Below are 27,844 nucleotides of genomic sequence, written 5' to 3'. Positions count from 1 at the left end.
GTTCTAGTGCAGGTAAAAGCGATCATGTTGCTCCCATTTTGGTCCTCAACAGTCTACGCGTCATGTGTGGCTCTGGAACCGGCTCAGACTGTGCTGCAGGTATTTGGTGGTTGCTTGGCCAGTGTGGTGCCGCTACATGCGCAGCATCAGAACCACCGTCTGTGTCATGGTCTGGTTGTTCCCTGTTCTTGCTCTTGTGATTAGCATGCGAGCATTATTGCCGTCCTCCTCCTTCGTTCCCTGTGCTCATCTTCACCCTGGTTGGGACCCTCAAGTCGTTGTCTTCTGTCATCTCAGTCTCCTCTACAGCAAAACAACGAATTGTAGGAACGTTGGATTTGGTGCTGTGTAATCACACCCTCATCATTCTGTTGATATTACTAACACGCAATGGGAGACCACGTGTTTCCCTCTTTATTGTTGGTGGATATCTCCAGGTGGTCAGTCCTGTTGCTCACTTGCTGTTCAAAGAAGCCTCAGCCCGTTTTGGGCTTTCCAGTGTAAAAAAAAATAGCTTCTAGTGTTGCCATGAGAACAGCAGAGAATAAATGGGTCCATGTGACCAAAGACACATGGACACAAACACAGATTGTGGTCTCTCAGCATTTTTAGATTTCGTGTGTGTGTGTGTGTTGAGGTTGGACGTTAAAACACAAATGTAAAATGTTCCTTATGATTGTTTCTTGTCGATCAAAGCCTCTGCTGTTTTGAGGGCATCACTTACTTTCTGTGACACCTTTCTGTGACACCGTGAACAGTTCAGTGTTGTGATAACTTAGCGAGTTTGAGTCAATATAAAATGTCAGGATTTAAGTCCAGTGATGAAGCTACTGATCCAAGTATCAGACATGTTTGGTTCTCTTTTATTCTTGCTTTTAATCTCCTGCAGAAAAAATATCAGCTTTGTGCATTTATTGGACTTTGAAGATGGTATTTTTTTTTATTAATTACAAACTCTAATGGAGAATACAATTTTAGATATGAAAAAATGACAGTTTCCCACACTACAATCACACCTAATCATTTGTGTGTAATTACACACAAAGAGTAAGAAAAATGCAGGAGGCTGCAAGGAAATTATTCTTAAAAGAAAAGAGACTCGCACATGGTTTAAACATGTGGATTTTCCGTTCAGCACAGAATCTGTACAGATGAGCAGGTTTTGATTTTAACTGTGTACAGAGTGTGTCAACATGAATAAAGATGCTGATGGAGTATTTATGGGGAAGTACACAAGTCCTACTTCTTGTTTTCTTAGTAAGTACTTTGGCCTGATGTTAAAGATGAGTAAATATCGGGACCCAACAAGAAGCTGTCAGAAAGAATAGGGTTGATTTTAAAATCCCAGACAGTCCAGAAACTCTTTCAGTTTCACCATTATCAGTAAAACCAGAAGAGTTGCTCCTTAAAAACGTGTCTTTGCTTCTGAGCAGGAACGAGGAGCCGTCAGCTGAGATGCGTCATGAGGCACGAAGCGCCTGCAGGCGTCTTCACGTCTGGACTCGCTGCTCGGTTCTTAAATGTCAGCTTCTGGAGAACAGAACCTAAAAATCATTCACTACACTTTCTAAGCTAAATGATTTCATTGCTGAATTACATCATAAATGAATCGGGCTCCTGTTGTCGCTGACGGTGGTTGTAGAAACAGCAGAGAAACCCAACACACCCTCTAGCTGCAGAACGCCAGCATTCCCACATTGCATGGGAAGCTGGCCGTTTCTGAACGCCTGGCTCATTCGTCATCCTCCGCTCCCCTGCATGTCATTACCTGCCACATTTCTCAAGAGAGCGTCTAGTTTCGTAGAAAGCAGTCGACTCTGGAGCAGAAGCACGCAGGCTGTGGACCTCCACCTTCCACAGGTAAGGTTTCTGTTCGACGTTCCTCCTTTGAGTCCGAGTCTGAAGTAAATGTGTTAAAGCTGAGACGTGTCGGTCAGAACGAGGAGCAAGTGGAACCAGTTCACTTGAGAGAAATCTGACTGTGGCAGGAACAAATGTAAACCACCTGCGATCACAGCAGAGAGTGAGAGTGAGCTAAACTAGAAATGAGGGGAAAAACGAGCAGAGGGGAAAAGATGAGGACGAGCAGCCACGTTCAGGCCTCACCAGCATTTCATTCAAGTGACATGAGAAACAGGACCCAGTGCTTTGTGTTGTGACAATAAGCTCAGTTTAAATGTAGGTTGGGGACAATGAAACATGAGCTGACAGCAGAGTCAGATGAGGATGTGTTGCCAGTTTCCAAACAGAAAAATGAAATTTAAGTATCGAATGGGACGTTTTAGTCCAGATTACGGAACCAGCGCCTGCAGCGTCTGCAGGCTGCTAGTTAAGTGCTAAATGGTCTGTACTTGTATAGCGCTGTAACCACCCTTCAGGGATCCAAAGAGCTTTACGCTACTTCTCATTCACCCATTCACACTCACATCCACACACTGACACTGGTCGCTTGAAACTTCAGGAGCGGTTTGGGTTCAGTGTCTTCATTTTGCCCAAGGACAAACTACCGACTGCACTACAGCCGCCTAATGTGGGTGTTGTAGCTGTAATACAGACACTTTGAACTGGAGCCAAACCATGATTGTGCCAAGTTTACGCACCACAAACAGCTAAAGAAGTGTCTGAACCGTCGGGGGAAGAGGACAAACCTGTCGGTGCAAGTTCAGGTTCCAATGAGGGCGAAACACGAGCCAGCGTCTGATTGTGGCCACGAACACAGAAGTAGACGCTGAACACTGCCGTCAACACAACGACAACAACAACAAGCAATAACTGTAACCACGTGTTGAAGTGTTTCCATCAGTTTTTCCATCTGTTCTTCATGCAACATGTTCCATAAGCAGAGATCAAACCACGTGTCGTTGGATGATAAAAGCTGTGTCGGTTCAGATTTGCTGTTTTTCGCTCTAATGCGCCACTCGCTCTTTCAGGTTCGGCCTTGAAGCATGGAGAAGCTCAACTCCACGTGCCCCAGTTCCAACGGCGTGGCCTCTGCCTTCTACCTGAGCGACAGCGAGCCGGGCTCCCGCGTGGTGGTGGTGACGTGCGTCATCATCGCCGTCAGCCTCCCTGTGACGCTAGTCGCCATCTACGCCGTCTACTCTCTGGTGCGTGAAGGGACGAGACGGACGGACGTCTGACTCACTGTCTCCTGTGCTGAGTCCATCGATGCTAAGACGCTACAGGCTCGTTCACTCTGACATGTCTCCTCCAGGTCCAGAAGGACAACGTTGCTCCGGTCTACGTCATCAACCTGCTCATTTCTGACCTCATTCAGCTGTGCTCCATGATCGTGTCCGTGGCAGTAGCTTCCGACTCCAGGACCTTCGAGGCCTTCTTCTACGTCTACCACTTCAGCGTGACGGCCAGCGTGTGCTTCATGGTTTGCATCGCCATGGAAAGGTAGGTAATCACCAGTACCAGGGTGCAGCTGCATGTGCCGTGACTCTGACCTGGCCTTGTCTTCCAGGTACCTGGCCATCGCCTGCCCTCTGTGGTACCGCTTCAAGCGAACCATCAAGGTCTCGCTGGTGGTCTGTGCCGCCGCCTGGGCCTTTGCTCTCCTTTACGCCCTCTTGGCCTACTTCTATTATTACACCTGTTATGTGGATGCAGAAACCATCTTTGATGGCTTCTTCCTCGTCCCGTTTCCCCTGCTCCTCTTCTTTTTCTTTGGGTCTATTAAAGCCCTGACGAGCGGCGGACGCATGCTCTCTGATGAGAAACGCAGGATCCTGGCCCTTCTGGTTCTGGTGCTGCTGATTTACACTCTGCTGTATCTGCCCTCGGTCATCTGGTCTCTGGCGGACAAAGCCACCGCCCGGAACCTCCTGAGCGAACTATCGTACACTTTTATTCTCTTCAGTCCCCTCGCAGACTCTTTTCTGTATGTTTTTCTGAGGAAAGGAGCTGCAGACAAGCTTTTGGTTACGCTCTGTTGCTGCAGGATGGACAACAATGATGTCACGACTTCGTCAGGAACAAGGTGAACGTACAGTACGTGGCGCTGAACACAGGAGAACGGGAGACAACAGGAATAGTAGATACAGATAAAGTCAACGACGCCTGAGCCAAACATGATGAACCTCTGTTCCGTTGCTGGAAAACAGGCTCATTTCATTTTTTCATTTTTTGTTTTTCTCAGTCGCTTTAGAACAATTCTCAGATCAGAATTGAAGTTTGCAAATATATGTGTGCATTTCTCAAAACAATTTGTACAAACAGCAAAACACTATGGATTTCTTGCAAAAGCCTGTCTAATGCTCAAAATCTTTAGTTCATCTCTCAAAACTAAGTTTTTATGTCATTGAACGTATCAGTGGCATCAGAATATCAAGTCCTTGTGTCATTGTCTACGAACAAGACAGTCAAATTACTTAGTCATGTTGTCAATATTACTGTGTCATTTGGAGGGAGGTTCTGATGTAAACTATAGCTACAGTTTTGATGACAATTACTGTAAAATGTAAGTTACACCTTTTTTTACACCAAGAGAGTGGACAATGGCAGCCAGGAGGGTCATTTGTTTATGTGGCTGGTGATCATAACTTTCCATCCTGATGCCTGATGCTGTTTGAGTGATGAAAACTCACATTCTCCCAAACTATCACACACTTTGGCAGGTGATCTCCACTCTGACCCCTCTCTTCTTCAGGGTTGAGATCTCTGTAGAGAGTTTCTAGGAAGGTGATAAGATGCTCTGTGTTGTATGGACCAATCATGGGAATATGTGAAGCACACTGTTGTCAGACATAATACATTGTGTTGTGCTCAAGCCATTCATACATATATACTTGCCAGTTGATGATTATTGAGATGCACCTTTGTTAGAGAAAGTCCAGTCACCTGAGAGCAATTTACCAAATCAAGAAAAATCTAGAAAAAAACATATAATGGAGATGTATAGAAATATGTTTTTTACATTATGACAACTCGGTCAACCATTTTGCAGTTAATGACTTATACGATGAATATGACTAGGTGTTTTGAGGAGTAGGACTATTGCACAGTGATACATTTTGATCAACATGACATAAACAATTGATAAAGTAGCAAAGAACAGGGAATTGTACATAATCATTTGAATGGATCTACCAAAGCATTTGCAACTTGTTCAAAGAAGTGAGAAACTGCTTATATGATGTGCACACGTGACATCATGATGTGAAGATTGAACAAATAGTTTTGAGAATTTCATTCTGATCTGCGAATTGTACTAAAGCGACTGAGAAAAACTGTAATGTGCATGACCTGTTTTCTTTATTTTTGTTTCTTGTGTAAATATTATTCTAAATAACATACAGCATGCAGGGTTTTTAAGTTTATTGTTGGTATTTTACTACACAGATGAAAAACATAAAAGAATATTATGGCTCTAATACTGTCTGATTTTAAAATCAGACACAATATTGAACTTGAACATTTTAGGATGTGACTATGTGTTTTGTTTACACAGTGCAGCTTTGAAATGACAGTAATAACGTAGCAACGAAAAGTGGCATTAGCTAGTTGGTTATCAGAACGTGATACCAACCACAACAACGTGAAACACAGTCATATAGTCGTTGCAGTAATTAAATATCAGTTTAGTAAATACGTCAAAGCTTCCTGCCAAATGCCAGTGGGCACCGGAACCCAGGCTCAGTTCTGCTCGGCCCAGAAGATGCAACAGCAGCTTGTCACTGAGGAAAGTTGACATGATGGATCAGGAAGTGGACAAAAAAGACGGGATGTGCTCTTATGAACATTCTTTTTGACACTTGACTAATCTTCAGTCCTTATGGAAGCTAAAGTATGCAAATACCGAAAGGTTACCATGCTTTTTCTGTTTTTTTTTATTATTTTCCATCTTTATTGAACATTAATTGAATGCTGAACCAACATTTTTTAAACAAATTCTCTCTTCTGACTCTTCTGCTCAACAACTATGCTTGACCACACATTTACTGTATAAAAGTCTGTCCAAAACCAGAACCAAGCCCTGTTTGTTAGGTACAGCATTTTACATGGTTCTGTTGGACCTGTACTTAAGGTCAGCTCAGATCAGCTGCCACTTTAATGGTTATGACGCAATTAAAAGTGATGATTTATTACTGTTATGAGGACAATAATAGTAATGATAACATCATAAAATCATTTGCACAAAAGACACATACTGTAAATGACAACAAATGACCTAAAAGAATATCACAGATGCACAATAGAGTTACATTCGATTTTACACAAACTACAAGTCATTGCATTCTGATTCATTTTGTATTACAGTGAAATCATTGAGAGGCAAAAAATTGTGTCTAGCTGTGATTTGACAGCTTCTGACGCTGAGTCGTCTGTGCTTGTTTAGACGTGTTGCAGAGTGATTCCTTTAAATCTTACGTCATGTATACATGACTGTAAATTTCCATTTAGTGTAGATGTACTTGTGTTTTCTGAAGGCCTCAGACCTGCTTTGGGTCAGTAAGTGCCCTGAGGTTGGTGCTGTGTAAATGACCTGAACTGAATCTTTGGTTCCACAGAGTGTCGTACTGAAGCCAGGGCAAACGTCTCATCACCACCATGGGCACGTTTGACAGGTTGTGTAGTACCTCTAGGTCAATCACAAAGATATCAATGCTCAATGCAAGTACAGCTATGAGTTCTCCTTGTTCTACTTAATAAGACTTCTCCACCTTTTTTACTGGAATTTACTAAATGTGTCATCAATACGTGACGTCAGCCTTTTGTGGTGAAAATAGGTCAGGATGTGAAAATCAGATTCTACCACTGCACTGAAATAAACAAATATATGTTATTAAAGCCTACAGGGACGGTACAGTAATAATGGGCGGCTGCACATACTGCTGTACAGGGAGCACTACGAACCGGGCCGGAGTCGACCCATCAGGGATCTGATCTATAGGTGTCAACAAAACAGAGCTTATGATAAGAAATGACAAGTATTTTCCTCTAACTTTTGTGTCAGTTTGTGAAGATCTGTCATGGTGGAAAAGTGTCAGTATGATAAGAAATGCCAAAAAAGGCAGGGCCTCCAGAAAAAACATCTCTGCTGGAAAACGTTCTATGTGGAGGCTCCTGCGTGTCATTACTTGCCCGGTGTCTTCAAACTGAAAGGCAACGCGCTGAGGTTGTGCTCCTCTCTGAGGTAAGGCTTGTGCTGTTTATTATACTTATTTAATCATTCCTTTAAATAAAAGGGATTCACAAGGACTCTAAATATGTAAATTCACCAGAATGAAGCAGGGATGTTGGTGAATTGCTGTTGTTTCAGGGCTGAGGGACCTGCCACTTACCTCAGTTCAGTGGATTATCATTACTTTGGGTTGTGTCTGGAATAGTTCTAAGCTAAAAAGGAATGGTTTTGTCTTTTATAATTCTGATGAAGGTATTTTAGAAGGAATGAGATGTTCAAGTGAATGCTCACATTATTCCTCCTCAGTATGAGCAGGTCACAATGAGCATGTCTCAGATGTGATGTTGCAGCCTGAGGTTATTATCCAGTAGATGTTAGCATCTAACAGCTACTATCAAATATTAACCCAATATTGTTTTCATAGAGAGGAATGTATGGGGTGCCAAATGTAAAAGGAGCACCCATACAGTAACTAGTTTAATCACATTTAACTAAATGACTCAACATGTTTTCTGATATTTAGTTAAATGTGCAAAAGTCTAAATGTAAATGTTAAATATAAACGTTAATGTTAAATCTAAATGTTAAGTGTCAAATCTAAATGTGAATGTAAATGTTAAATGTAAATGTAAATGTTAAATATAAATGTAAATGTTAAATCTAAATGTTAAATCTAAATGTTAAGTGTCAAATCTAAATGTAAATGTTAAATGTTAAATGTAAATGTGAAATGATCACTGGGTGCAGAACTGAATATATAAGTAGACCTAATATTTCTCTGGCGCCGGTGGAGAATTAGTTGGCTAACTATACTAGCTAGCCGAAGTTACATCCAGGCTAAAAACAAAAGTTTCCAGGTCAGATGTGGGCGGGGTTTTCGCGCACTGTTTGGTGTTTGAGTTCGAGTCTCTGATCTTAGATCAGCGCTGTTTGAGGGTAGGGGTGGAGTCTACTTGCACAATCATGAATATTCAGTTACGCTCGGCGATCATTTAACATTTATATTTAAAATTTAACATTTACATTTACATTTAACATTTAACATTTACATTTAACATTTAGACTTTTGCACATTTAAGTAAATGTGAGAAAAATTTGTCATTTAGTTAAATGTGAAAAAAACTAGTTATAGGTGCTCCTTTTACATTCGGAACCCCATAGTAATGAGGCCAGTGTTTACTTTGTTTGAATCCTGTAAATGGCTGACTGAAAGAGACCACTGTTTCACTTTGCAGGTTTCATTGGTCAGAATGACACAGAACTACAGTAACACCACGGTGCAGGACCGTATCAACAGCAGCATCAGTGCTTACGAAAACGTTCGACATGTGATCACATGCGTCATCATTTCTGTTGAGCTCCTTTTGATCCTCGTGGCCATCTATGCTGTTTATGCTCTGGTACGTGTGTTCACAGATCCACACTGTGTATCAGCACCAGTGTAACTGTATGCAGCTTATTTCAAACAGAGAGCAGGGCGTAGTTATGTGATGAGGAGTTACAGTATGTTTCTGTTCAGAGTTTAATTTAAGACTTTTCCTCAAAAGAACAAAGACTAAAACACATGATTTCATTCTACTAAATGTTAAACTGCTACTTGACAACATTTCTCCTCAGGTGAGAAAAGACAACGTTGCTCCGATCTACGTCGTCAACCTTCTGACCTCTGACTTGCTTCTGCTCTGTTTAATGATCATTAAAGAGACTAAAGCTGCTAAGTTCAAAGGTTATTACATGTTCCACTTCGCTTGGATGGTCAGCGTGGGCTTCATGCTGTGCATCGCTCTGGAAAGGTAACTTCCTGTAGGACATGTGTCCATCATTTCACCACTAGATGATGGTGGTGACCATCGTTTGCTGTGTCTCTGTGTTCCAGGTATTTGGTCATCGTCTGGCCGGTCTGGTACCGAACCAGACGAACAGTCATGGTCTCGCTCGGTGTCTGTGCTGTGGTCTGGACCCTCCCTCTTGTCTACGTCGTCCTCGGCTACAGTTGGGAAGGGTTCACATTTGTCTCTCGTACCGTCTTTGGCATTGTCCTCCTCGTCCCGTTTCCTCTGCTCGTGTTCTTCATGGTTGGGACCCTTAGAGCTTTGTCTGCCTCCATCAGTGTTCGTGCTGAGGAAAAGCGTAGAATCGTGGGACTTCTGGTTCTGGTGCTGCTGATTTACACACTGCTGTTCCTGCCTGGCATCATTTTCTTTCTGGTAGACGATGTCCGAGATCGTAAACTGAGTTTAGTTTCTTTCACATTTTTTAAGCTCAGTCCTTTTGCCGACCTGTTCCTGTACATTTTCCTGAGGAAAGGGGCCATGCGTAAAGTTCTGGCCTGTTTTTGTTGCTGCACAAAGGACAGAACTAGTCAGCAGGTGACCACCAACACCAATGATGGCGACACAGGCAGCTCCATGTAGAACAAACAGAACAAACAAATGACTGACTGATGCAGTGACACATATTCTTTATTTTTGCTTTGCTGTAAATGGTTTTGTTTCCACTAATGTGTCACGATGAAGATCTTTTGCAGTCTTTGTGGCTTCATCCAGGTGTTTCCTTCATGTCTAGTTAATGGTCACGTCTCTATCTCTCCTCATAGTTCACCTGTCGTCTCATTTAACTGAGTGTTGCTCACCACGTTGGCTATTTGCTCTTTGTTATTATTGTAGAGTATTTACAGACTAGTGTTGGAGTCAGAACGAGGAAAGACGAGTGATCAACCGTGTGCGGACAAAGTGATGGTTTCCAGTCCAACTCACTCCTTCCTGTTTCTGACATCTGTGTAATAACTTTCACATGGATGCACTGAGTAAACAAGTCTGTTATTTTAGGCTAAAGTAACTAAACGGATTGTTTGACATTTTTGAGCCACTGTCCTGTTGCTTTGTGTTGCAGTACTGACATCATGTTCACTTCAAAATGCAAATACAAAACACAATGTTAATCAATATGTAAACTGTGATTACTTCTGTTTGATTCTTGTGTATTTTTATGAAAATGTTTCATTCTTAATCCTAGAACACTTTTTGAACGCTATAAAAAGTTACACCATCACTTTTGCTGGGTATTTTTTACCCCATTTAATATATCCAATAAAAAGTAATTGTCAGGAGAAATAGATCAAAATATGACAACACATGATGAATTAGATTTTAGGTTTTCTTTTATTTTTAACTGTGGCATGTCTAAAAACATAGAAAAAAAATATAGGAAGATCCTAAAAATATGCTCGAAAATTACTGAAACAAATACTGGTGGCTGCCCAGAGACCCATGACACTCAGAATAATGTTGAAAATCATGTAAATACTTTTGCTCAGGTGATTGCACTGTTTTTCTTTTATTTTTCCAACATCTTTATTGAACATTTATTGAATGCTGAATGAAGATATTTAACCTTTTTGAAAAAATTCTCTGAGAGACATTGCTCAACTACTGCGTGCTTGACCACACATTTATTAAAGTCTGTTTCACTTGGGAAGAGACTGAGGTTCGCTAGAGCTGAAACATTTTTTCCCTGCCTTTACCCCATATCTGTTGATTTTGTACCAATTGATGCAGTATCTTGACTTTGCGAGTGCTCGTTTATTACTTTTCATTACAATGTAATGATACAAGTCCAGCCACTTAATCCCCACCATCACTAACACCACAGCTTCTCTTAGTCCTTGTCCTTAATACTAACATGGCTACAAACCTGGCACCACTCCTCACCCTCAACCCCTTGTTGCTAAATGCTACAGTGGTGGCTGCTGCAGTAGCTTAAAACCCACATTTAAAACACGTTTCTCTCTATTTCGAGTAATAACTTAACTAATAACAACAACATAACACGCTGAGGAACATATTATTAGCAAACATTAACGTGGTGGTCTGAATATGTTTGCATATCATTAAGTGGTGCCTGTGGATCAAAGAATAGGAGACTGAGTGTCTTGACGCAGCGGGTGCTCATTCATTCATAACTGAGGAGCAGCCTGTCACGGTTTAGATCATGTTCCTGTTTTATTTTGAAAGGACTTCCGTTTCTGGTCACATCACAGTAGTTCCCGTGTTATTTCCGGTTCTCATTACTCACACCTGCCTGTCATTTGTAATCACCCACCGGTATTTAAGCCTCAGTACTCACCCAAGCCAGTTGCCGGATTGTTGCTGTCCAGCGTTATTTACCGTGTTGAATCCTGATCCTGTTTCTGACCGTCGTTTCTTGAATCCTGCTTGATCCCCGTCTGTCCTGTAACTGAGTCTGGTAATTATCCTGCTTACTTTTGACCTGAGTCTGCCTTGCCCTGAACTGTTACTGGACCCTGCGTGTTTTTTTGCCTGCACCTACCCTGAACCGACACCGAGCCTAAGTGGGAATAAAACCTGTTTCATTCTACCCGAATCCTGTCTGGAGCTGTGCATGTGGTTCCCTCATCTTCGCAACGCCGACACAGCCATTATTTCACGTACTTATGAGTAATAAAATAAGTTATGGGGGTGACTTATTTACCTTATTGTTAAACATAAAACTATTTTCAGCCTACTACACAAGCAACAGACATTGGTGGAGATTCTCAAAAAAAAGGGAAGTTAACTTAATAAAAATCTAAATTTTGTACTGAATCCAGGGCAAACGTCTCATCACCACCGTGGGCACGTTTGACAGGTTGTGTAGTGTCTTAACGTGAATAACAATGACATCACCACGATGTGGGTTCCATGTAAATACAGCTATGGGTTCTCCTGGTTCTACTTAATAAGACTTCTCTCACCACTTCAACTGAATTTACTAAATGTGTCATCAAAACGTGATGTCAGGTTGTGAAAATCAGATTCTACCACTGCACTGAACTAAACAAATAAATGTTCTTAAAGCCTACAAAGACGGTACAGTAATAATGGGCAGCTGCACATACTGCTGTACAGGGAGCTTTACGAACCGGGCCGGAGTCGACCTATCAGGGATCAGATCTACAGTATAGGTGTCAACAAAACAGTGCTTATCATAAGAAATGCGTCAAATAACTAAAGTATTTTCCTCTAACTGTTGTGTCAGTTTCAGTCTCTGGTCCTGTTCCTTGTTTTATTTTGAGTTCCTTACTTTCGGTAGTGTCTGGTTCCGTTCCCTGGTTTTATTTTGAAGTCATTCCTGTCTGTCATGCTTTGGTTCTGATCTCTGGTTTTATTTTGAAGGACTTCCTGCCATAATCACTCCACAGCTGTTCCCTGCCATTACCGGTCATTATCCACACCTGCACGTCATCAGTAATCAGTTCACCTTGTACTTAAGCACCCCCCCCCCACCTTGCCAGATTGTTAGCTCGTGTTGTGTGTTATTCACCACCCTCCAGCGTTCTGTAGCCCAGTCCTGTTTTGTGAACCTTGTTTTGACCACTGACGCCGAGCCTGTCTGGTCCCTGTCTGTCTTGTGTGCCTTGGATTTTGATCTTGCCTGATACCGACCTCGCCTGCTACCCTGACCACGATGTTACGCCTGACGGAACGGTATTGTAATCCAGACTCTGGTTTACGAACCTTGCCTGTCCCTGACACCGATTCTGCCTGATCCTGTATAGCCACATATTGACTCTGAGCTTCGAAAATTAATTCCTTTGTTTTCATATCGCAGTCTGTCTGTGCCGTGCATGTGGGTCCGCCGCCTTGACGTTCTGACACTGTCATGGTGGAAAAATTAATATTGGTTCTGTGTAAAATGTAAAATAAGCTGTTGTTCATTGTGTATTTCTACTATTGACATTACATGTTCTGTCTCTCAGAACGAGGGACGTTATGGTTTATTAGTGCTTTAATTGTTTGACCAGTTTTCACCTTCATTTGTAGATAATGTTAAACATTCTTTTTTTCACAGATATCTGAAAAATGTACCAGAACCTCAAGACATCACTGTACTGGATTTTACTGGCCTACAACCACAGCACCTACAATGACAGCAAGTTTTACAGCTTCAGTGTAGACGGCCCTCATTGCAGTCTACAGCAGCCTCTACAACAGCCTCTACAACAGCCTCTACAACAGCTGCAGCAACAGTGACTATCTTGACGTTGACCTGGCGGTGACGTGTGTCATCGCAACAGGTTGAGTAAACATTTGTCACTGTTAACTGTACAGTAGATCAGCTATTATCATCACAGCAGTGGTTCTGTATGGTTGTTTCCTGTCTTATTTTGTAGTTGTTTCCAGTTCCTGTTTCACCATGTTTTGTTCTCACTTTATTTTCAGGCATGTGATTAGTTCAGCTGTTGCCACTTTGTCAATCACAGATCCATATAACAGCCAGTACTTACCTTTGTTCTTGCCAGATCTTGTTGATGTTCAGTTGGAGGTGGTTCTGTCCACACCAGTCCACAAAGCTGTCCACCACTTCCTGATACTGTGACATCACCACCCTGGATACGTCCTACAGTAGCAGAGCCATCAGGGAACTGGAGAAGACAGTACTGAGTTGTACCTGAAGTCTGAGGTGAAGAGGGTGAAGAGGAAGGAGACAGGACGGTCCCCTGTGGAGCTCCTGTGCTGCATGCACAGTGTCACACACAGTTCTGCAGGTGGACGTACTGTGTGCGGTGGTGAGGTGGTCCATGATCCATGAGATCAGGGCGGCTTCAGCTGCATGTCCTTCAGTTTCTCTCCCAGCAGCGCAGGCTGGATGGTGTTAAATGCACTGGAGAAATCAAAGAACATGATCCTCACTGAGGGGTCAGGCTGCAGGTGGGTGTGGGTGCGATGGAGCAGATGTATGATGGCGTCATCCACTCCTAGATGGGGTTGATATGCAAGGAGGGGGTCGACTGAGGGTTTGACCAGAGACCGTCCAGGATCAGCCTCTCAAAAGCCTCCATGATGTGAGAGGTCAGAGCCACGGGTCTGTAGTCGTTGAGGACTCTGGGACGTGGCGTCTTATTCACTGGCACGATGCATGACTTCTTCCACCCAAGAGGAACTCTCTCCAGCTGCAGGCTCAGGTTGCAGATGTGTTGGAGGACACCACAGCAGGGCTGATTCCATCAGGTCCTGCAGCCTTTGTTGGATGAAGCTTGTTCAGCTCCTTTCTCACCTGATCTGCTGTGATGGTGGGGGTGGATGAGCCCTGTGGGTGGTGTGAAGGGGGCTCTATTGGCCCAACCTGGAATCTGTTAAAGAAGTTATTAAGTTCGTGACGGTCCTCATGCTCCTCCACACTTCCCTGGTGTTGTTCTGAAGCCTGTGTTCTTGTTTCCTCCTGTGAGCCTCCTTCCCCTCCCTGATTTTGACTGACAGCTCTGGGGACACTCCAAGCTGCTTCCCTGTCACCTGAATGCTTTCTTCTTTTCATGCAGGGTGGATTTGATGCCATGAGTGACCCATGATTTGCTGTTAGGAAAGCAGCGAGACGTTTTGTCAGGTACATGAGTGTCCACGCAGAAATTAATATAATCTGTGATGCAGTCTGTCAGTGCATCAATGTCCTTCCCATGAGGTTCAGAGAGCCTCCCAGTCAGTGTCTTTAAAGCAGTTCTGCAGAGCAACGCGCCCCTCATCTGTCCATTAATAGTTTTAATGGTGGCGGCTGCTTTTGAACCTGAGGTGTGTGTTGTGGCAGCAGATGAATCAGATTGTGATCTGACTTTCCCATGGGGGGGGGGGCAGTGGAAGAGTAGGCATCCTTAACATTAGCATACATCAGGTCCAGTCTGTTCTCAACTCTGGTGGAACAGCTCACAAACTGGGTGAATGGAGGAAGTGACTTGTCGAGGCTGGTGTGATTAAAGTCACCGGATCATAAAGAAAGCGCCAGGATGTCTGGACTGCAGGTTGGAGACGACTGTCTGCATGACATCATATAATCAGCCAGGGGGGACACGGCTTGAATCTTGTCATCTTCTTAACAAGTAATGGCATTGCTATGCCAGTAACATGGAGTCCCTAGAACCTTAGCTTTTAGATGGCGCCACGGATCATTAGGTTTGGATAAAGTATCGCAGCTGTAGAGCCAGAAATGCGTTGTGGGCTAACACTAGCAGCTAATGCAGGGGAGGCTGAATATTAGCGATTATTGTGGGTATAGGTTTTTTGTTTTTTACTAAGGCCATGTTTGATACACCTAAAAGACAATTATATAGTGATGTAGCCCCCTGACACATTGTGTCTTCTGTCTTCTGTGTGCGTTTCCCAATTCCAACTTACACGTCTGGAAGCACAACCTGCTACCTCTGTGGTTCCAGAGTGATGGACAGAGAAGGAACCTGATGCTTCTGATGCATCATCAGTGACGCTTGGTCTGAATGTGAGCAGATATTTACTGAAGCTGTTTATCTGCCTAAACCGTAACCATGCAGCGAGTTTCCTGTGTCTCAAGAGAACGTCTGATAAAGTGTCACACATCGTGACGGATGAAGCGATTTGTGAGGAGCCTAGAGTTTTGCACAAACATCACATAGCGATATAAGACCTTTCCTGCCACTTGACACGTTATCACTGTTTGCAGTGGTTAAATTGTGAGATACTCTCATAGGAAGAACATTCAGATTGTGACTGTGGTTTCACGCAGAGACCATAAGGCAGCAGCTGCACACAGCATCACCATCGTCCTGCGTCGCTCCAAGGTAACGTTCCTGCTTCACATCTGTGTGTTCCAGCTCCTGGTTCATCAGGGCCCTGACGTGAACCATCAGCAGACTGGGTTTGGTTCTGCAGCAGGTGTCGGTCCGTCAGCAGCTCCACGTTGGCTCTGAGCCGCTGATCCGGTTCCAGCTTCAGTCGCTAGCGTTGACTGTGACCTTGAAGACTCCAGGGGTCGGTTCCCTGGTCCAGAGTCATGTTTAATGTGGTTCTCAGCTCCGTTTGCTTTGCAGGTCCACGTCTTACGTTTCCTGAGTAAAAGTGTGTGTTTGAACCTGTGCAGTGGTTTCAGCCAAAGGACATGGTGTCGTTGTGACTTCAGGATGTTCAGCACATCCATTAGTTGTAGTTCGGTTGATTTACTAGAACTGTGTGTGAGACGTTGGATCATGTTCAGGATTCACTTACTGGACAAATGAACAGTTCTACTAGAACTTTACTGACACTTTATCAAACTATTCTTTTCCAGTTTCTCAGTGAAGAATGAATCAGAGCGACATCAATGACACATTGATGGACAATGATGACTACTACATCAATGAAGTTTATAATGGAACAGAAGCTGCATACATCTATGAGCATTACCATAAAATACTTGAGGTTTTAACGTGGCTGGTCGTCGCCATCGGCCTCATCCTGATGCCTGTCGCCATCTTTGCTGTTTCCTCTCTGGTTGGTTTATCATTTACTTCCTCATGTTGACAGTTGCTCAGTTCACTGTTAAAGACCCTTTAGTCCAGTAAGTGGTGACACTGAGCTGGTGCTGTTGTCTTCATCCTGAACAAGTTAGAACTGACTGATAATAAAACTAAGTCATGTCTGTGATAAAGGTCTTTTCAGTTTAAACAATAGCAGTCAAATTCCAGGACGTTTGTAACCTGATTGGACATTTTATTTCCTCCTTTAGCTGTGAATGTGTCAGTTTGCTGCTGTTTAAAACCATCAGGCAGACGATGCAGTGACACGAATCACTGGTTGAATAAAGTGCATGTTCACATCTTTGTTCACTTTACCAACGTTTCTCTGCAGGTGAAGAAAGACAACGTTGCTCCGATCTTCGTCATCAACCTCCTGGTTTCTGACATCATTCAGCTCTGTGCTATGATCATTGTGCAGATAAAAGGTGTAAATACTTTAATTATTGCTGCTTACATGTACTTCGTCAGTGTTTCAGCCAGCGTGGGCTTCATGCTGTGCATCGCTCTGGAAAGGTAACTTCCTGTGGGACGTGTGTCCATCATTTCACCACTAGATGATGGTGGTGACCATCGTCTGCTGTCTCTGTGTTCCAGGTATTTGCTCATCGTCCGGCCGCTGTGGTACCGAACCAGACGGACCATGAAGATGTCCCTGCTGCTCTGTGCTGCAGTCTGGACTCTTCCATTGTTTTACTTCCTCTTTCGCATGGTCATGTTTTCATACAATCAGTATTGTTTGTTCTTCATCATTACTGGCATCTTCCTCCTCCTCCTGGTTCCTCTGCTCGTGTTCTTCATGGTTGGGACCCTCAGAGCTTTGTCTGCCTCCATCAGCGTTCGTGCTGAGGAAAAGCATAGAATCGTTGGACTTCTGGTTCTGGTGCTGCTGATTTACACACTGCTGTTCCTGCCTTTCATAATTTTTTTATTGGTTGATTGCTTTATTTATGATTATGAGTTGGAGTTTGTTGCTTACTTTTTCCTTAAACTCAATCCTGTTGCTGACTTGTTCCTGTACATCTTCCTCAGAAAAGGGGCTGTGAACCAGGTTTGGTTTTGTTGCAGAAAGAACAGAACTAGTCATCAGTTGTCAAGTGGTTTGAATGATGGTGACACAGTTACAAGTTTGTAGTGATTAAACATCAATTAAGCATACGCAATCATCTTTTGTGTAGAGCTAAACTACAAAGAGCTGAAAACGGAGGCGTCAGAATCATATCTTAACAAACATCCTATCAAAAATTAAATATCTAAATGTGTGTGGAGACATTTTGTGTTTGTGTTGAAATAAAAAGCTTTTAATGTGACATGAACATTTGTCATTCACTCATTGATTCTGATTTAATCTGTGTCCAAAGTAGATAATTATCAGAAAATGTGTTTCAGTGAGTGAAGCCCACACTGATATTGATGAACATAGTTTAAATGTCCTTAATCTGCTGGATGTTAAATGCTGACCATGTTCTTCCAGATGTGATTTCTAGTTTTAAGTTATGTTATTTAATCTGTAATCAGTCATAGTATTTAGTCTTCAGTTTTGACCTCAGTTTCAGTCTGTTACTTGATCAGCATCCATCCATCCATTTTTCATACCCCTTAATCCCATATGCGGGGTCGCGGGGGTGCTGGCTATGGGCGAGAGGCGGGGTCCACCCTGGACAGGTCGCCAGCCCATCGCAGGGCGACACAGCCGCCTCCGGGAATCGACCCAGGACCTTCTCGCTGTGAGGAAAGTTTTAGTTTTTCTTTCTGCTACCTTGGTCTGATGGCCAGTGTCAGGTTCATGGTTTGCGTTGCCATGGTAACGTGCCGGTCACCTACATGCTGCTCTTTCTGCCCAGCATTGTTTGGTCCCTGGCAGAACAGGCCAGACACAGCGACGCCTTCACCGTTCACAGCACATGATAGTTCGGTTCAGGCCCGATTCCTTTCAGGAGGTTTGCTGAGGATTGAACGCATGGACATGGTCTCAGCTCCTCTGCGCTGCTGCAGGACGGACAGCAGCGATGGGAACAACATTTACATCACATACTGAACCTATTTACCTTTTATAGCAGAAATGTTGTAATTTATGTTAAGCAGATGCGTTTTAGGTAAATTTTATTGAACGTCAGTGAGACACAGCCGCTTCCACACATGCCGCTCAGAGACAGAAGGTCGTTAAAGTCTCTCACTCTGGACTAGTAGTAGAAAGGGATGTCGTTCATGCAGAAGTCCGGCTGCAGGCTCTCGAAGGTGCAGTCAGACGTGTCCATGACACAGCGGCTGCAGTGGCAGCTCAGAGCCACGGGGTAGGTGACGACCGGGTCCACGCCAGGAGGACAGTCGGGAAACTCAAACGATCTGTAGAACAAGTCTCGGTACGTGCACACATGCTGGTACACGTTGCTGAAGGGGATCTTGATGATGGGGTCCTGGACAGGAGCAGAATTAGTTGATGAAGTGAGAGGACAGCAGGGTTAACGTCGCGTGTTACCTTGGTGACGCAGTGGCCGCTGCAGATGGTGGTCTCCACCGCGTGACACCTTGGGCAGCCCTCCTTCTCCAGGGAGACCGTCTGGTTGATGAGCTGGCAGGGCGGCAGCTGGAAGGCCCCTGGCACAGAGAGGACTAAACGCTGCCTTCACTTGTGAAAACCAATTACACATTTTCTTTTAATAATTTGTAGTTTAAATTGTTTAATAAAAGTATTTGTTTGGCTGGAAACATCAAGTTCAGGTTATTTCACATTTTCAGTAGACATGTATTATTGCCTTTGTTTACCTGCTGGAGCCACAGGCCACATGGACGATGAAGCTCCCAGAAACACATTCAGCATCAGTGGCACCAACACTTCACTGAGCTGCACAGCCATCGTCCTGCAGGAGAGAGAGGGGCGAGTCAAAGCAGGTCTGCAGGGTCCACCCACCTGCTGGGTCTTTATAGAGCCCAGACGAGGCTGGTATCCAGGATGAAACCTGCTCCGGCTGGATGTCACAATGCTTCCGTGTTTAACGGACGGAGGAGATTAGTCTTTGTCCGTATCTCGTTTACATCCTGCTCCTCACTAATGAGTTGTTCCAGCTGGAGGTCACTGTGACACAGAGATTCTCAAGGACAGATTAAAATCACCACCAATAATCACAGCACAAATGAAGTATAACAATAAATAACAATTTAGAGTTTATTTAATTGCTATTCTATAGTTACTTTCTAAGTGACCACGATAATTAACGTTTTCTTTGATGTTGTGCTGAAGTTCGGCCACCAGAGAGCGCTCAGGTTCAGTCCCTGCGTGAGTTTATTCCTCCAGCAGCGGCGTCGTCGATTGGTCTTTGCCTAATTGTGAAAAAATACTGTAGGTGAAAATGTTGCTTTATTGGTAAAGCGAGTCATAATAAGTTAGTGTTTAATTCAATACGTGTATGTTTTGATAAGTATCACAGTTGAACAGTTGAGAGAAGGACTGTGTGTGATGTCCAGCTGAGTTTTGTCATATCGGTAGATATGTGGTTCAAGAATCTTTCCCGTTAAAGCTAAAATTCCACGTGAAGCTATTTAGTAACTCATCAAGCGTCAAGGTCACACACACACACACACACACACACACACACACACACACACACACACACACACACACACACACACACACACACACACACACACGCTTACTTTGTGGTACCAGTGAAATAATCCCGTTGTTCCACTGAAGGATCACTGTGACATTTCCTCTTGACATGTGCGCTCTAGATTTGTGTTTCACATTTGAAAGTACGTACATTTACATAGTATTTATAATCTGTCTGATGAGCCACTGCTGTTAATTAATAATGACATACATAAAACAAGTATACGTGTTATTATTAAGGCGATCATGTTAAGGATCTTACACACGTGTCCCTATGTGTACCGTGTACCTCGGAACCATGCAGCTACAGTTTCCTGTTTTCCCATCGGTGATAATAACAAACGGACCAGTTTGGTGGTTACACAGCGCACGCGCAGACCCTGATGTAAAACTGGTTGTTAGCTAACTTCTGCACCGACTTGTGTTTAAATGTAAATTAGATTTAATTTTTGTTTCCCGAGAGAAACAAAGGCGCCGGAAACATGGCGGCAGGAGAAGAGGAGAACAAGACGAAGGTGATTAATGAAGCTCGGTTCCGTCCAGTTTGTAAAAGGTCACCAACCTTCTCCATCGAACCCAACGCTTCCTGGTGGCTGTTTTAGAAATGCTAAACAGACAGTGTGAAACAGTTATTTAGCTTGTTGTCTTTGTTCCTTTGACTCGACAGGACGTTTCCATATTACAGTAAATACCAACAATAAGCTGATCGTATTGGAGCAGAACCCCGTGTCTCACAGCCACGCTCTGTCTCTCTCTGCTCAGAGTTTCAAGCTTCTGGGGATTCTGGACGTGCAGAAGGTCCCGTGCGCCAGAGAGGCCATCCTGCACGGAGCTGGGGGCTCCGTAGCTGCGGGTCTGCTGCACTTCCTGGCCACCAGTGAGTTTCGGTTCCGTCTCTGTTTTAACGCTGCTGATTTAATGAGCGTCATATTTAACAGTGATGCTGCACAGCTGACCGTAGTTGTAGTGTCTCGGCTTCAGGGACACGTTAGGAGCTGATGCATCCTCTTGTCTGCAGGTCGAGTCAAGAGGTCTGTTGACGTTGGCTTTGCAGGCTTCATACTTACCACACTGGGGTCCTGGTGAGACTTCATGTTGTTTGTCCCTAATATTCTAATAAATATAGTCTTGAGTCCAGCATGGATCTGCTTCCTTTAACACTGTTTTCTGCTTCATTTCTGTTTGTATCTACAACCCTCCTGTTTCTGTCTCCTCCAGGTTTTACTGCAGGTTTACCAACGCTTACACACGTGTGCAGCAGAGGATGATCCAGGAAGGCCTCAGGAACAAGGTTGTGTATGAAGGAACTGCTCTAGATCCCACAGACAAAGCCAGAACAGGCCCGCGAACTGGGCCTGCGTGACCTCCGCTCAGAGGTTCTAACATTAAAGCTTTGCAGCAGAACAGACGGCCCAGTTGGAGTCAGCTGCTTGTAATGACTTCATAAACCACGGAAAGCGTCATGCAATTCGAACATTTCGTGGATGTTGTGTCTTTATTACGTTTGGTTTTCAGCTTCTCAGTCTAATGTAACTTTTCGAAACAAAACCATTTCATAGCTTTCTGATGTTTCACTAATCAATCCTGTGATGTGTTGCTTTTTTTCCCACAAAATGAAATACAAACAGGAAAAGAAACACTGTGCTTTTACTCTTTAATGGAGGTGTGTGTGTGTGTGTGTGTGTGTGTGTGTGTGTGTGTGTGTGTGTGTGTGTGTGTGTGTGTGTGTGTGTGTGTGTGTGTGTGTGTGTGTGTGTGTGTGTGTGTGTGTGTGTGTGTACTTGCATCAAAGTGAGAACCAAAAGACGTCTTTTTCTACCAAAGTGAGGACATTTTGGCCGGTCCTCACTTCTTTGAAGGCCTGTTTGAGGGTCAAGATGTGATTTTAGGGCTGAGGTTAGAATTGAGTTTTGGTTTGGATTAAAGCAAAGGTTAGACTTCTGCCTTTATTTGTGATGGTTAGGGTGAGGGGCTAGGGGGGCATTATGTCAATGGAGGTCCTCACCTCGACGTAAGTACAAGAGAATGTGTGTGTGTGTGTGTGTGTGTGTCACAGACATCTGCCTTGCAATTGTTTATTAGCGTGGAAATGTAAAAGTGGTGTCTGCTGAGCAGCAAACACACCTAGAGATAAGTACTGTTCAATAAATGAATGTCAGTCTTTTATGCAAATCTTCATTTCCTGCCTCGTCACAAGCACAGACTGATGTAGAACATTCAGCTTCATTTAAAGCACCTGAGCTCTGTGGAGATAAGGAGGCTCGGCTCTGCAGCAATAAATGTCCTAGAGAACATAAACCTGAAGCCTGTTCACTGACGCCAAGACAGAAACTGGACCTGGTTGTGCAAACGGATCGGTGGCTGGAGCTGAGTCAGCATTTGTCACGGGTAAGTTCCAAAACCAGAACCAACTATTGCCTTTTTTATCCTTACTCCATTTTTATCTCAGAACTAGTTGAAACATGGAATAATTGGACCAGTCTGCAAAGTAAGATGTTTAAAAAAAAAAAAAAGATTCCACTAAAGAAGTTGGTCCATTAGTGGGAATCAAATGTTAAGTTGATCAAAAGTACACTTTGAAATATGATGTTTGACGTAATTGTGAGGTTCCTCCTTATAGTTCCGGCTTGTTCGTAAAGTGTTGATGTGTGTTTTTCTCATGTCCTCCCGTCGCTCTGCACTGACGTCGCTCTCTGATCCGACTGAAGCTACCGACCAGCTGAGCGCCTGCCCGTCTGGTCATGTGACCCGTCATGGCTGACAGCAGCGCGCTGGCAGCAGCCGTCTCCATCAGCAGCAACCTCACGGCCAACGCCACGCTCACCGTGCAGGTGGCAGCAGTCATCAACTGGCTGAGCTTTGGCATCGGGCTGCCGGCCATCGCTCTGGCCCTTTACGCCCTGAAGAACATGTCCAAAGGTTGGTCCCCCACGGCCGCCGCCGTGCAGCCGAGCGGCTCTAATGCTGTGCTCTGCTGCCTCTCCAGGCGACAACAAGGTTCCCATGCACGTCATGCTGCTCCTGGTCTCCGACGTCATCAGCTTCTTCAGCCGGCCCGTTGTGAACCAGAACATGGACGGCGGTTCCGTTCTCTCCTCCAGCGGCACGGACTTCATTTTCTACTTTGGAGTCACCTCCAACATCACTCTGATGCTGGTCATCGCGCAGGAGCACCACCTGCAGCTGGCCTGCCCGCAGTGTCTGGGCTGCTTCGCTCGGGTGCGGCAGTCTCCGGCGGTGGCGCTGCTGCTTTGGGCCGCCCCGTTCGCTGTGCTGAGCCTGGCCCTGCTCAAGTACAACCTGTGGTTTGCCGTGGCACTGCTGTCCCCCTTCCCCTTCCTCCTCTTCTTTGCCCTGGACTCGTGGAGAGCCCTGATCTGCTCTCGTTCCGAGCCCCCGACGGCCGAGAGGCGGAGGGCTGTGTGGGGCATCGGCGCCATCTGGGCCAACTACACCCTCTTCTACAGCCCCTTCATCCTCAGCGTCCTGCTGGAAGCGCTGTCCTTCCAGCAGGTGGTGAGCTACGTTGGGCTGGTGTCTCACCTGCTGCTCTACCTCAGCCCCCTGTTGGACCCTTTCCTCTACTTATTCATGACCAAAGGGTTTAAAGAGGTGCTGCAGGCGATGCCCTGCTGTCCCAACCCCAGACGCGAAGACCCGACGGGTCCAACTGTGCCAAGTGTGGCTGAGACTGTGGACACAGAACTTTAAGACGTGTCCATGAGCCTGGATTGAACCAGTTCATGATCCGTGTGGTTCTTTGGAGGACACGGCAGAAGCTCGGCTCTTTGGTGGAGATGTGTAACATGCGCTTGGGTTTTTGTGTGTTTGTCAACTGTCCCAAAGAACCTTCACTGAGTCGAACTGTGGCCAGTTTGGTTTAATGCACAGCTGGTCTTACATGAATATGAAGCAAAAAATATCTGACATAGAAAACTGTAAATGTAGCAGAAAGAAGTGAGTAGTAGCAGATGCATAAAACTAATAAAACAGTGATGTCAAGCTAATGAACATTCCAAAACCAGAAACTGTCTACAAGGTTTCTGTTGTGCTCTTTGTCTCCAGTGAAAGTCCCGACGGCTCCAGAGAGAGAGAAGAACCCTTTGTTCTGTAAGAAACCAAGTAGCAGAGCGGTCACTTCCCTCCAACTTCTGAACCTCTGGGTCGGTTTCATTTGAACTTGTTCTCAGCACTGATGGCGCTGACGGGTTTTACCAACCTCGGCTTCTCTACGTCGGCGATGGTCTCTGGGAGCCTCTCGTTCAGCGTCTCTGACAGCAGGAGGGAGGCCAGACCGGACAGGACGGCGCCGGTGGAGAGGACGATCTGAGGGAGGATCGGCCACACGTCCTCCAGCAGCAGGATGAGGGGGGCCACCGACATGCCCACACGGCTCATGAAGTTGGCGTAGCCCAGGCCGTTTTGTCTGGGGAAGCCCAGTGCCTTATGAGGACATGTACCAATCACCCACCTCCGTGTCTGTGAGGCAGGAACTGACCTGATGACCGTGGGGTACAGCTCGGACACGTAGAGGAACACCACCGTGAAGGAAGCTTCCGAAAGGCCTTTACCCACAACAGCAACGACGGCGCGGACGAGCCACAAGTCTGAAGAGCAAGGAGGCAGCAACACGTTCACATACAGCTACGATCTGATGTGAGGAAGAGAGTATCACAGCAGCCTGATGAGCCATAACAATGTGTTTTACAGCAGCTTCACGTATGACACATATGACAAACGCGTGGTGGAATCTGTGTTCCAGCCTTTTGGGATGAAGATGTTGAGGGCGATGCAGCCTCCCGTCAGTAACAGCGTCCCCGCTTGGCACCTCCTCCGTCCAACCACGTCCAGGAGGAAGTAGATCATCAGTTTGGCAGGAAGCTCGATGGCTGCGTAGATGAACTGCGTGAGGTAAATGTTCAGGCCGAACCCAGTGATGTTCAGGCTGATGCCGTAATAGGTCGAAGCGACGCCAAACCTGCAAAGCAGCAGGGGACGGGCTCAGCACTGAGGCTGATTGAGGTCTGACTGTGTCCAGGTGAGACCCACCCCACGATGCCGGCCAGCAGCGTCACCCTCCTCATCCTCGGAGTCTTGATCAGGTGAAGGTACGTGTAGCTGTTGTCCTGCCTTTGTACTCGCTCTGTGTTTGAAAGAGTCTGAGCGGAAGGTGAGAGATGAGGACATGTTAAACGGCTTCGTGCTTTAAACCTTCTGCCTCAGCTCCCTCCAGAAGAGCAGACGCAGCACAAGCAGCCGATGGACTGGAGCGACTTTGGTTAATGTTTGTGTCCAATCACACGGCAACTCTATTAATCACCTCCAGCTTCCTCTGACTTGGCCGTTTCTCTCTTTTGTTGAACTTCGCACATTTGTCCAGGTAAAACTGGGCTCGTTCCACCTTCCCGTTGGCTGAGAGCCATCGAGCCGATTCAGGAACCCACCTGGAGACAGCGCAGGGTCAATGTGGCGCGTCGGCGCCGTCTGGACCGAGCCGCGTCTCTTACCACCAGGTCAGGAGTCCGAGCCCCAGCGGAGCCGTCACCATCATGGTCAGCGCTCGCCAGTCGTTGAAGACGAAGGCGAAGCCGGCCAGCATCATGTTGCCCACGGGCCACGACAGGCCGCCCAACACGCTCATCAGCGCCCGGTGGCCCGTGTCGGCCCACTCGATGCCTAGGAGGAGGACGAGGAGAGCGCTCGAGCCCCGCACAGACGCTGGAGACCCCCGGATGACGGCTACTCACTGAGGACGATGGTGGTGATGCTGATTCCCGTCAGGCCGAACCCAGTGAAGAACCTCAGCACCGCAAACAGGACGAAGGAGTTGGCGAAGGCGCTGGAGAAGCCGAACGCCAGAGCCAGGAAGTAGGCAACCAGCAGGCTGGTCCTCCTGCCGTACCTGAGGGGAGAGGAGAGAGGGGGAGGGGGGAGGAGGAGGGGGGGGGGGAGAGGAGCAGGTGAGGGAGAAGAGGAAGGAGGTGTAGGTGGAGGAGGAGGTGAGGAGGAGGAGAAGAGGAAGGAGGTGGAGGAGAGGAGGAGGAGAGGGAGAAGAGGAAGGGGGGGGAGGAGGTGAGGGAGAAGAGGAAGGAGGGAGGGGGAGGAAGGAGGAGGGAGGTGAAGAGGAGGTGAGGAGAGAGGAAGGGGGAGAGAAGAGGAAAAGAGAGGGGGAGAGGGGGAGAAGAGGAGGGAGAAGGAAGGGGAGAGCAGTAGGAGGAGGAGGAGAAAAGGAAGGAGGAGGAGGGGGAGTGGGAGAAGAGGAAGGAGGAGGAGAAGAGGAAGGAGGAGGAGGAGGAGAAGAGGAAGGAGGTGAAGAGGAAAGGAGAGGAGAAGAGGAGGAGAAGGAGAAGGGAGAAGCATAGGAGGAGAGAAGAGGAAGGAGGTGGAGGAGGAGAGGGAGGAGGAGGAGAGGAGGGAGGAGAAGGGGAGAGCAGGAGGAGGAGGGAGGAGGAAGAGGACAGCAGGAGGAGAGGAGGAGCTCAGCTGCGGTTCAGCCGCACCGAGCCATCAGTGTCCGTCCTCATACTTATCGCTGAAGAGCCGAAGGCTGCGGCTCCTGTCATGACTCCCATGAAGAAGATGGTGCTGCAGTCTTCGTCAGGCTCTTCTGTCGCAGACAAGGTCCCACTGAACAGGAGGTTACTGTAAGTCAAAGGTGCTTTCGTCCCCATACAGTATGTGTGAAGGCTGAGCCTCCAATCGCTGCTGTGTTTCACCTCTGTGGCCACGGTGGAGGCGAAGGTGGAGTTGTCGTACACGAACCGCTCTGACACGGAACCGTCGGCGGACGGTGCCGTTGGAGCCGTCGGACGGCGGCGGAGCGCGGCTCTCGTGAATCACACAGGACGCCGGGCTCCCGTCGGGCCCCGCGGGGACGCCGGCCCTCAGCCTCTGCTCCAGGGTCAGATTCCAGAGGGCGGCGCCGACGTCACAGTGGTGAGGAGGCACCGCAGCGATGAAGTTGTTCAGGAGGAAGTTACAGGGCAGAAGCATGCGGGGGGGGGTTACAGCAGAGCCAGAACCAGAACTGGAAGAGCCCGAAACCGCCCACGTCCTCAGGACCTCATCAAACGTCATGGCGGTGTCTGTGGCTCCTGAAGAAACGACACACGCGTCTTATTCTGCTTGTTTCTCAGACTGTCTGTCCCCTGGTGGTTTCATGTTCCAAAGAACAGCAACGCATCATCCACACTGAAGAATTATGATCATGAAACATGAATAAAAGTATTATAAAAGCAATCACTCCATCTGTGCATTCTCATTTTTAGCTTGAAAGACCGACCTACGTCTTTTATCCACTGAACTAGAAGCAGTCGTATTGTCGCATCAGGAGTTTGGACAGTCAGTGAAATGGTTTCCGGTCCTGCCACTGGGCCAGTTCAGCGCTGGAGGAGGACTGGAAACCTCCACCCAGTGATGAAATGTGAGCTGAGCCTGAGACACAGCTCCTTCATGAGCGGCACACTGAGGCAGCAGCTGAGATCAACACAAGCCTCAACTTTAAAAACCAGAGAAACGCAGCAAAAGTCGCAGGTGGACGGATTCTCACGACGCACAATCAAACCGGGTGTCAGAACTACCACTAGTTCTAGCCAAGAAGCTGAACTCACCTCGAGCTGCTCCGGTGGTCATGGCTGAAGCAGTGACTATGAACTCTGCCGCTGAGGGGAAAAACAGCGCTACTATTTCTGGCACCTCGGACGGAGGCGTTTTCAGGGCCGTAAAGGTCTGGATCCGTTCCAGCTTTATCTAATCTGGGAACACAGTGTCCAGTGCCAATCAACAGTAAACGTCCACGCAGCAGAAATCA

The 27,844-nt window shown here is 46.1% G+C and overlaps 7 protein-coding genes across 8 annotated transcripts; 5 read left to right on the top strand and 2 right to left on the bottom strand.

The window, feature by feature from the left end:
* Positions 1-1,726: 1,726 nt before the first annotated feature.
* LOC114870503 (G-protein coupled receptor 4-like) lies at positions 1,727-5,908 on the top strand. The gene is made up of 4 exons (XM_029175193.3): positions 1,727-1,860; positions 2,931-3,107; positions 3,215-3,402; positions 3,470-5,908. The coding sequence occupies exons 2-4, from the start codon at positions 2,946-2,948 to the stop codon at positions 3,987-3,989; spliced, it is 870 nt and encodes a 289-aa protein (XP_029031026.1). The 5' UTR covers positions 1,727-1,860; positions 2,931-2,945; the 3' UTR covers positions 3,990-5,908.
* Positions 5,909-6,237: 329 nt separating this feature from the next.
* On the top strand, positions 6,238-11,298 carry LOC114842182 (mas-related G-protein coupled receptor member B1-like). Its single transcript, XM_029127763.3, has 4 exons — positions 6,238-7,141; positions 8,365-8,529; positions 8,747-8,922; positions 9,006-11,298. Exons 1-4 carry the CDS (start codon positions 7,007-7,009, stop codon positions 9,541-9,543), a joined length of 1,014 nt encoding a protein of 337 aa, XP_028983596.1. The 5' UTR covers positions 6,238-7,006; the 3' UTR covers positions 9,544-11,298.
* Positions 11,299-12,451: 1,153 nt separating this feature from the next.
* LOC114841804 (psychosine receptor-like) lies at positions 12,452-17,723 on the top strand. Its single transcript, XM_041073909.2, has 5 exons — positions 12,452-12,615; positions 12,980-13,205; positions 13,431-16,401; positions 16,759-16,940; positions 17,022-17,723. The coding sequence occupies exons 3-5, from the start codon at positions 16,213-16,215 to the stop codon at positions 17,557-17,559; spliced, it is 909 nt and encodes a 302-aa protein (XP_040929843.2). The 5' UTR covers positions 12,452-12,615; positions 12,980-13,205; positions 13,431-16,212; the 3' UTR covers positions 17,560-17,723.
* A 787-nt stretch (positions 17,724-18,510) lies between these two features.
* Positions 18,511-20,866, bottom strand: lhb (luteinizing hormone subunit beta). Of its 2 annotated transcripts, XM_055502723.1 has the most exons (6): positions 20,727-20,866; positions 20,597-20,641; positions 19,675-19,745; positions 19,191-19,285; positions 18,904-19,022; positions 18,511-18,841 (listed from the first exon to the last, which is right to left on the bottom strand). In XM_055502723.1, the coding sequence occupies exons 2-6, from the start codon at positions 20,603-20,605 to the stop codon at positions 18,608-18,610; spliced, it is 528 nt and encodes a 175-aa protein (XP_055358698.1). In that variant the 5' UTR covers positions 20,606-20,641; positions 20,727-20,866; the 3' UTR covers positions 18,511-18,607. The 2 variants fall into 2 exon arrangements, with proteins under 2 accessions (XP_055358698.1, XP_029031612.1); XM_029175779.2 differs by lacking the exons at positions 20,597-20,641; positions 20,727-20,866 and adding an exon at positions 20,079-20,300 and having other exon boundaries at positions 19,617-19,745.
* Positions 20,377-21,671, top strand: LOC114870738 (cytochrome c oxidase assembly protein COX20, mitochondrial). Its single transcript, XM_029175781.3, has 4 exons — positions 20,377-20,549; positions 20,797-20,911; positions 21,053-21,116; positions 21,253-21,671. The coding sequence occupies exons 1-4, from the start codon at positions 20,517-20,519 to the stop codon at positions 21,395-21,397; spliced, it is 357 nt and encodes a 118-aa protein (XP_029031614.1). The 5' UTR covers positions 20,377-20,516; the 3' UTR covers positions 21,398-21,671.
* Positions 21,672-21,876: 205 nt separating this feature from the next.
* LOC114870736 (uncharacterized) lies at positions 21,877-24,062 on the top strand. The gene is made up of 3 exons (XM_029175775.3): positions 21,877-22,422; positions 22,743-22,953; positions 23,021-24,062. The coding sequence occupies exons 2-3, from the start codon at positions 22,788-22,790 to the stop codon at positions 23,743-23,745; spliced, it is 891 nt and encodes a 296-aa protein (XP_029031608.1). The 5' UTR covers positions 21,877-22,422; positions 22,743-22,787; the 3' UTR covers positions 23,746-24,062.
* Positions 23,900-26,631, bottom strand: LOC114841883 (solute carrier family 22 member 7-like). Its single transcript, XM_055502722.1, has 9 exons — positions 26,561-26,631; positions 25,782-25,936; positions 25,542-25,710; positions 25,355-25,478; positions 25,084-25,193; positions 24,798-25,012; positions 24,533-24,641; positions 24,254-24,460; positions 23,900-24,142 (listed from the first exon to the last, which is right to left on the bottom strand). Exons 3-9 carry the CDS (start codon positions 25,673-25,675, stop codon positions 24,067-24,069), a joined length of 975 nt encoding a protein of 324 aa, XP_055358697.1. The 5' UTR covers positions 25,676-25,710; positions 25,782-25,936; positions 26,561-26,631; the 3' UTR covers positions 23,900-24,066.
* Positions 26,632-27,844: the final 1,213 nt, after the last annotated feature.

The sequence above is a fragment of the Betta splendens genome, chromosome 15 (assembly GCF_900634795.4).
Source record: "Betta splendens chromosome 15, fBetSpl5.4, whole genome shotgun sequence".
NCBI classification, from domain to species: domain Eukaryota; kingdom Metazoa; phylum Chordata; class Actinopteri; order Anabantiformes; family Osphronemidae; genus Betta; species Betta splendens.
Note: the sequence above shows the minus strand (reverse complement) of the source record. Positions and strands in the feature narration are given on the sequence as shown.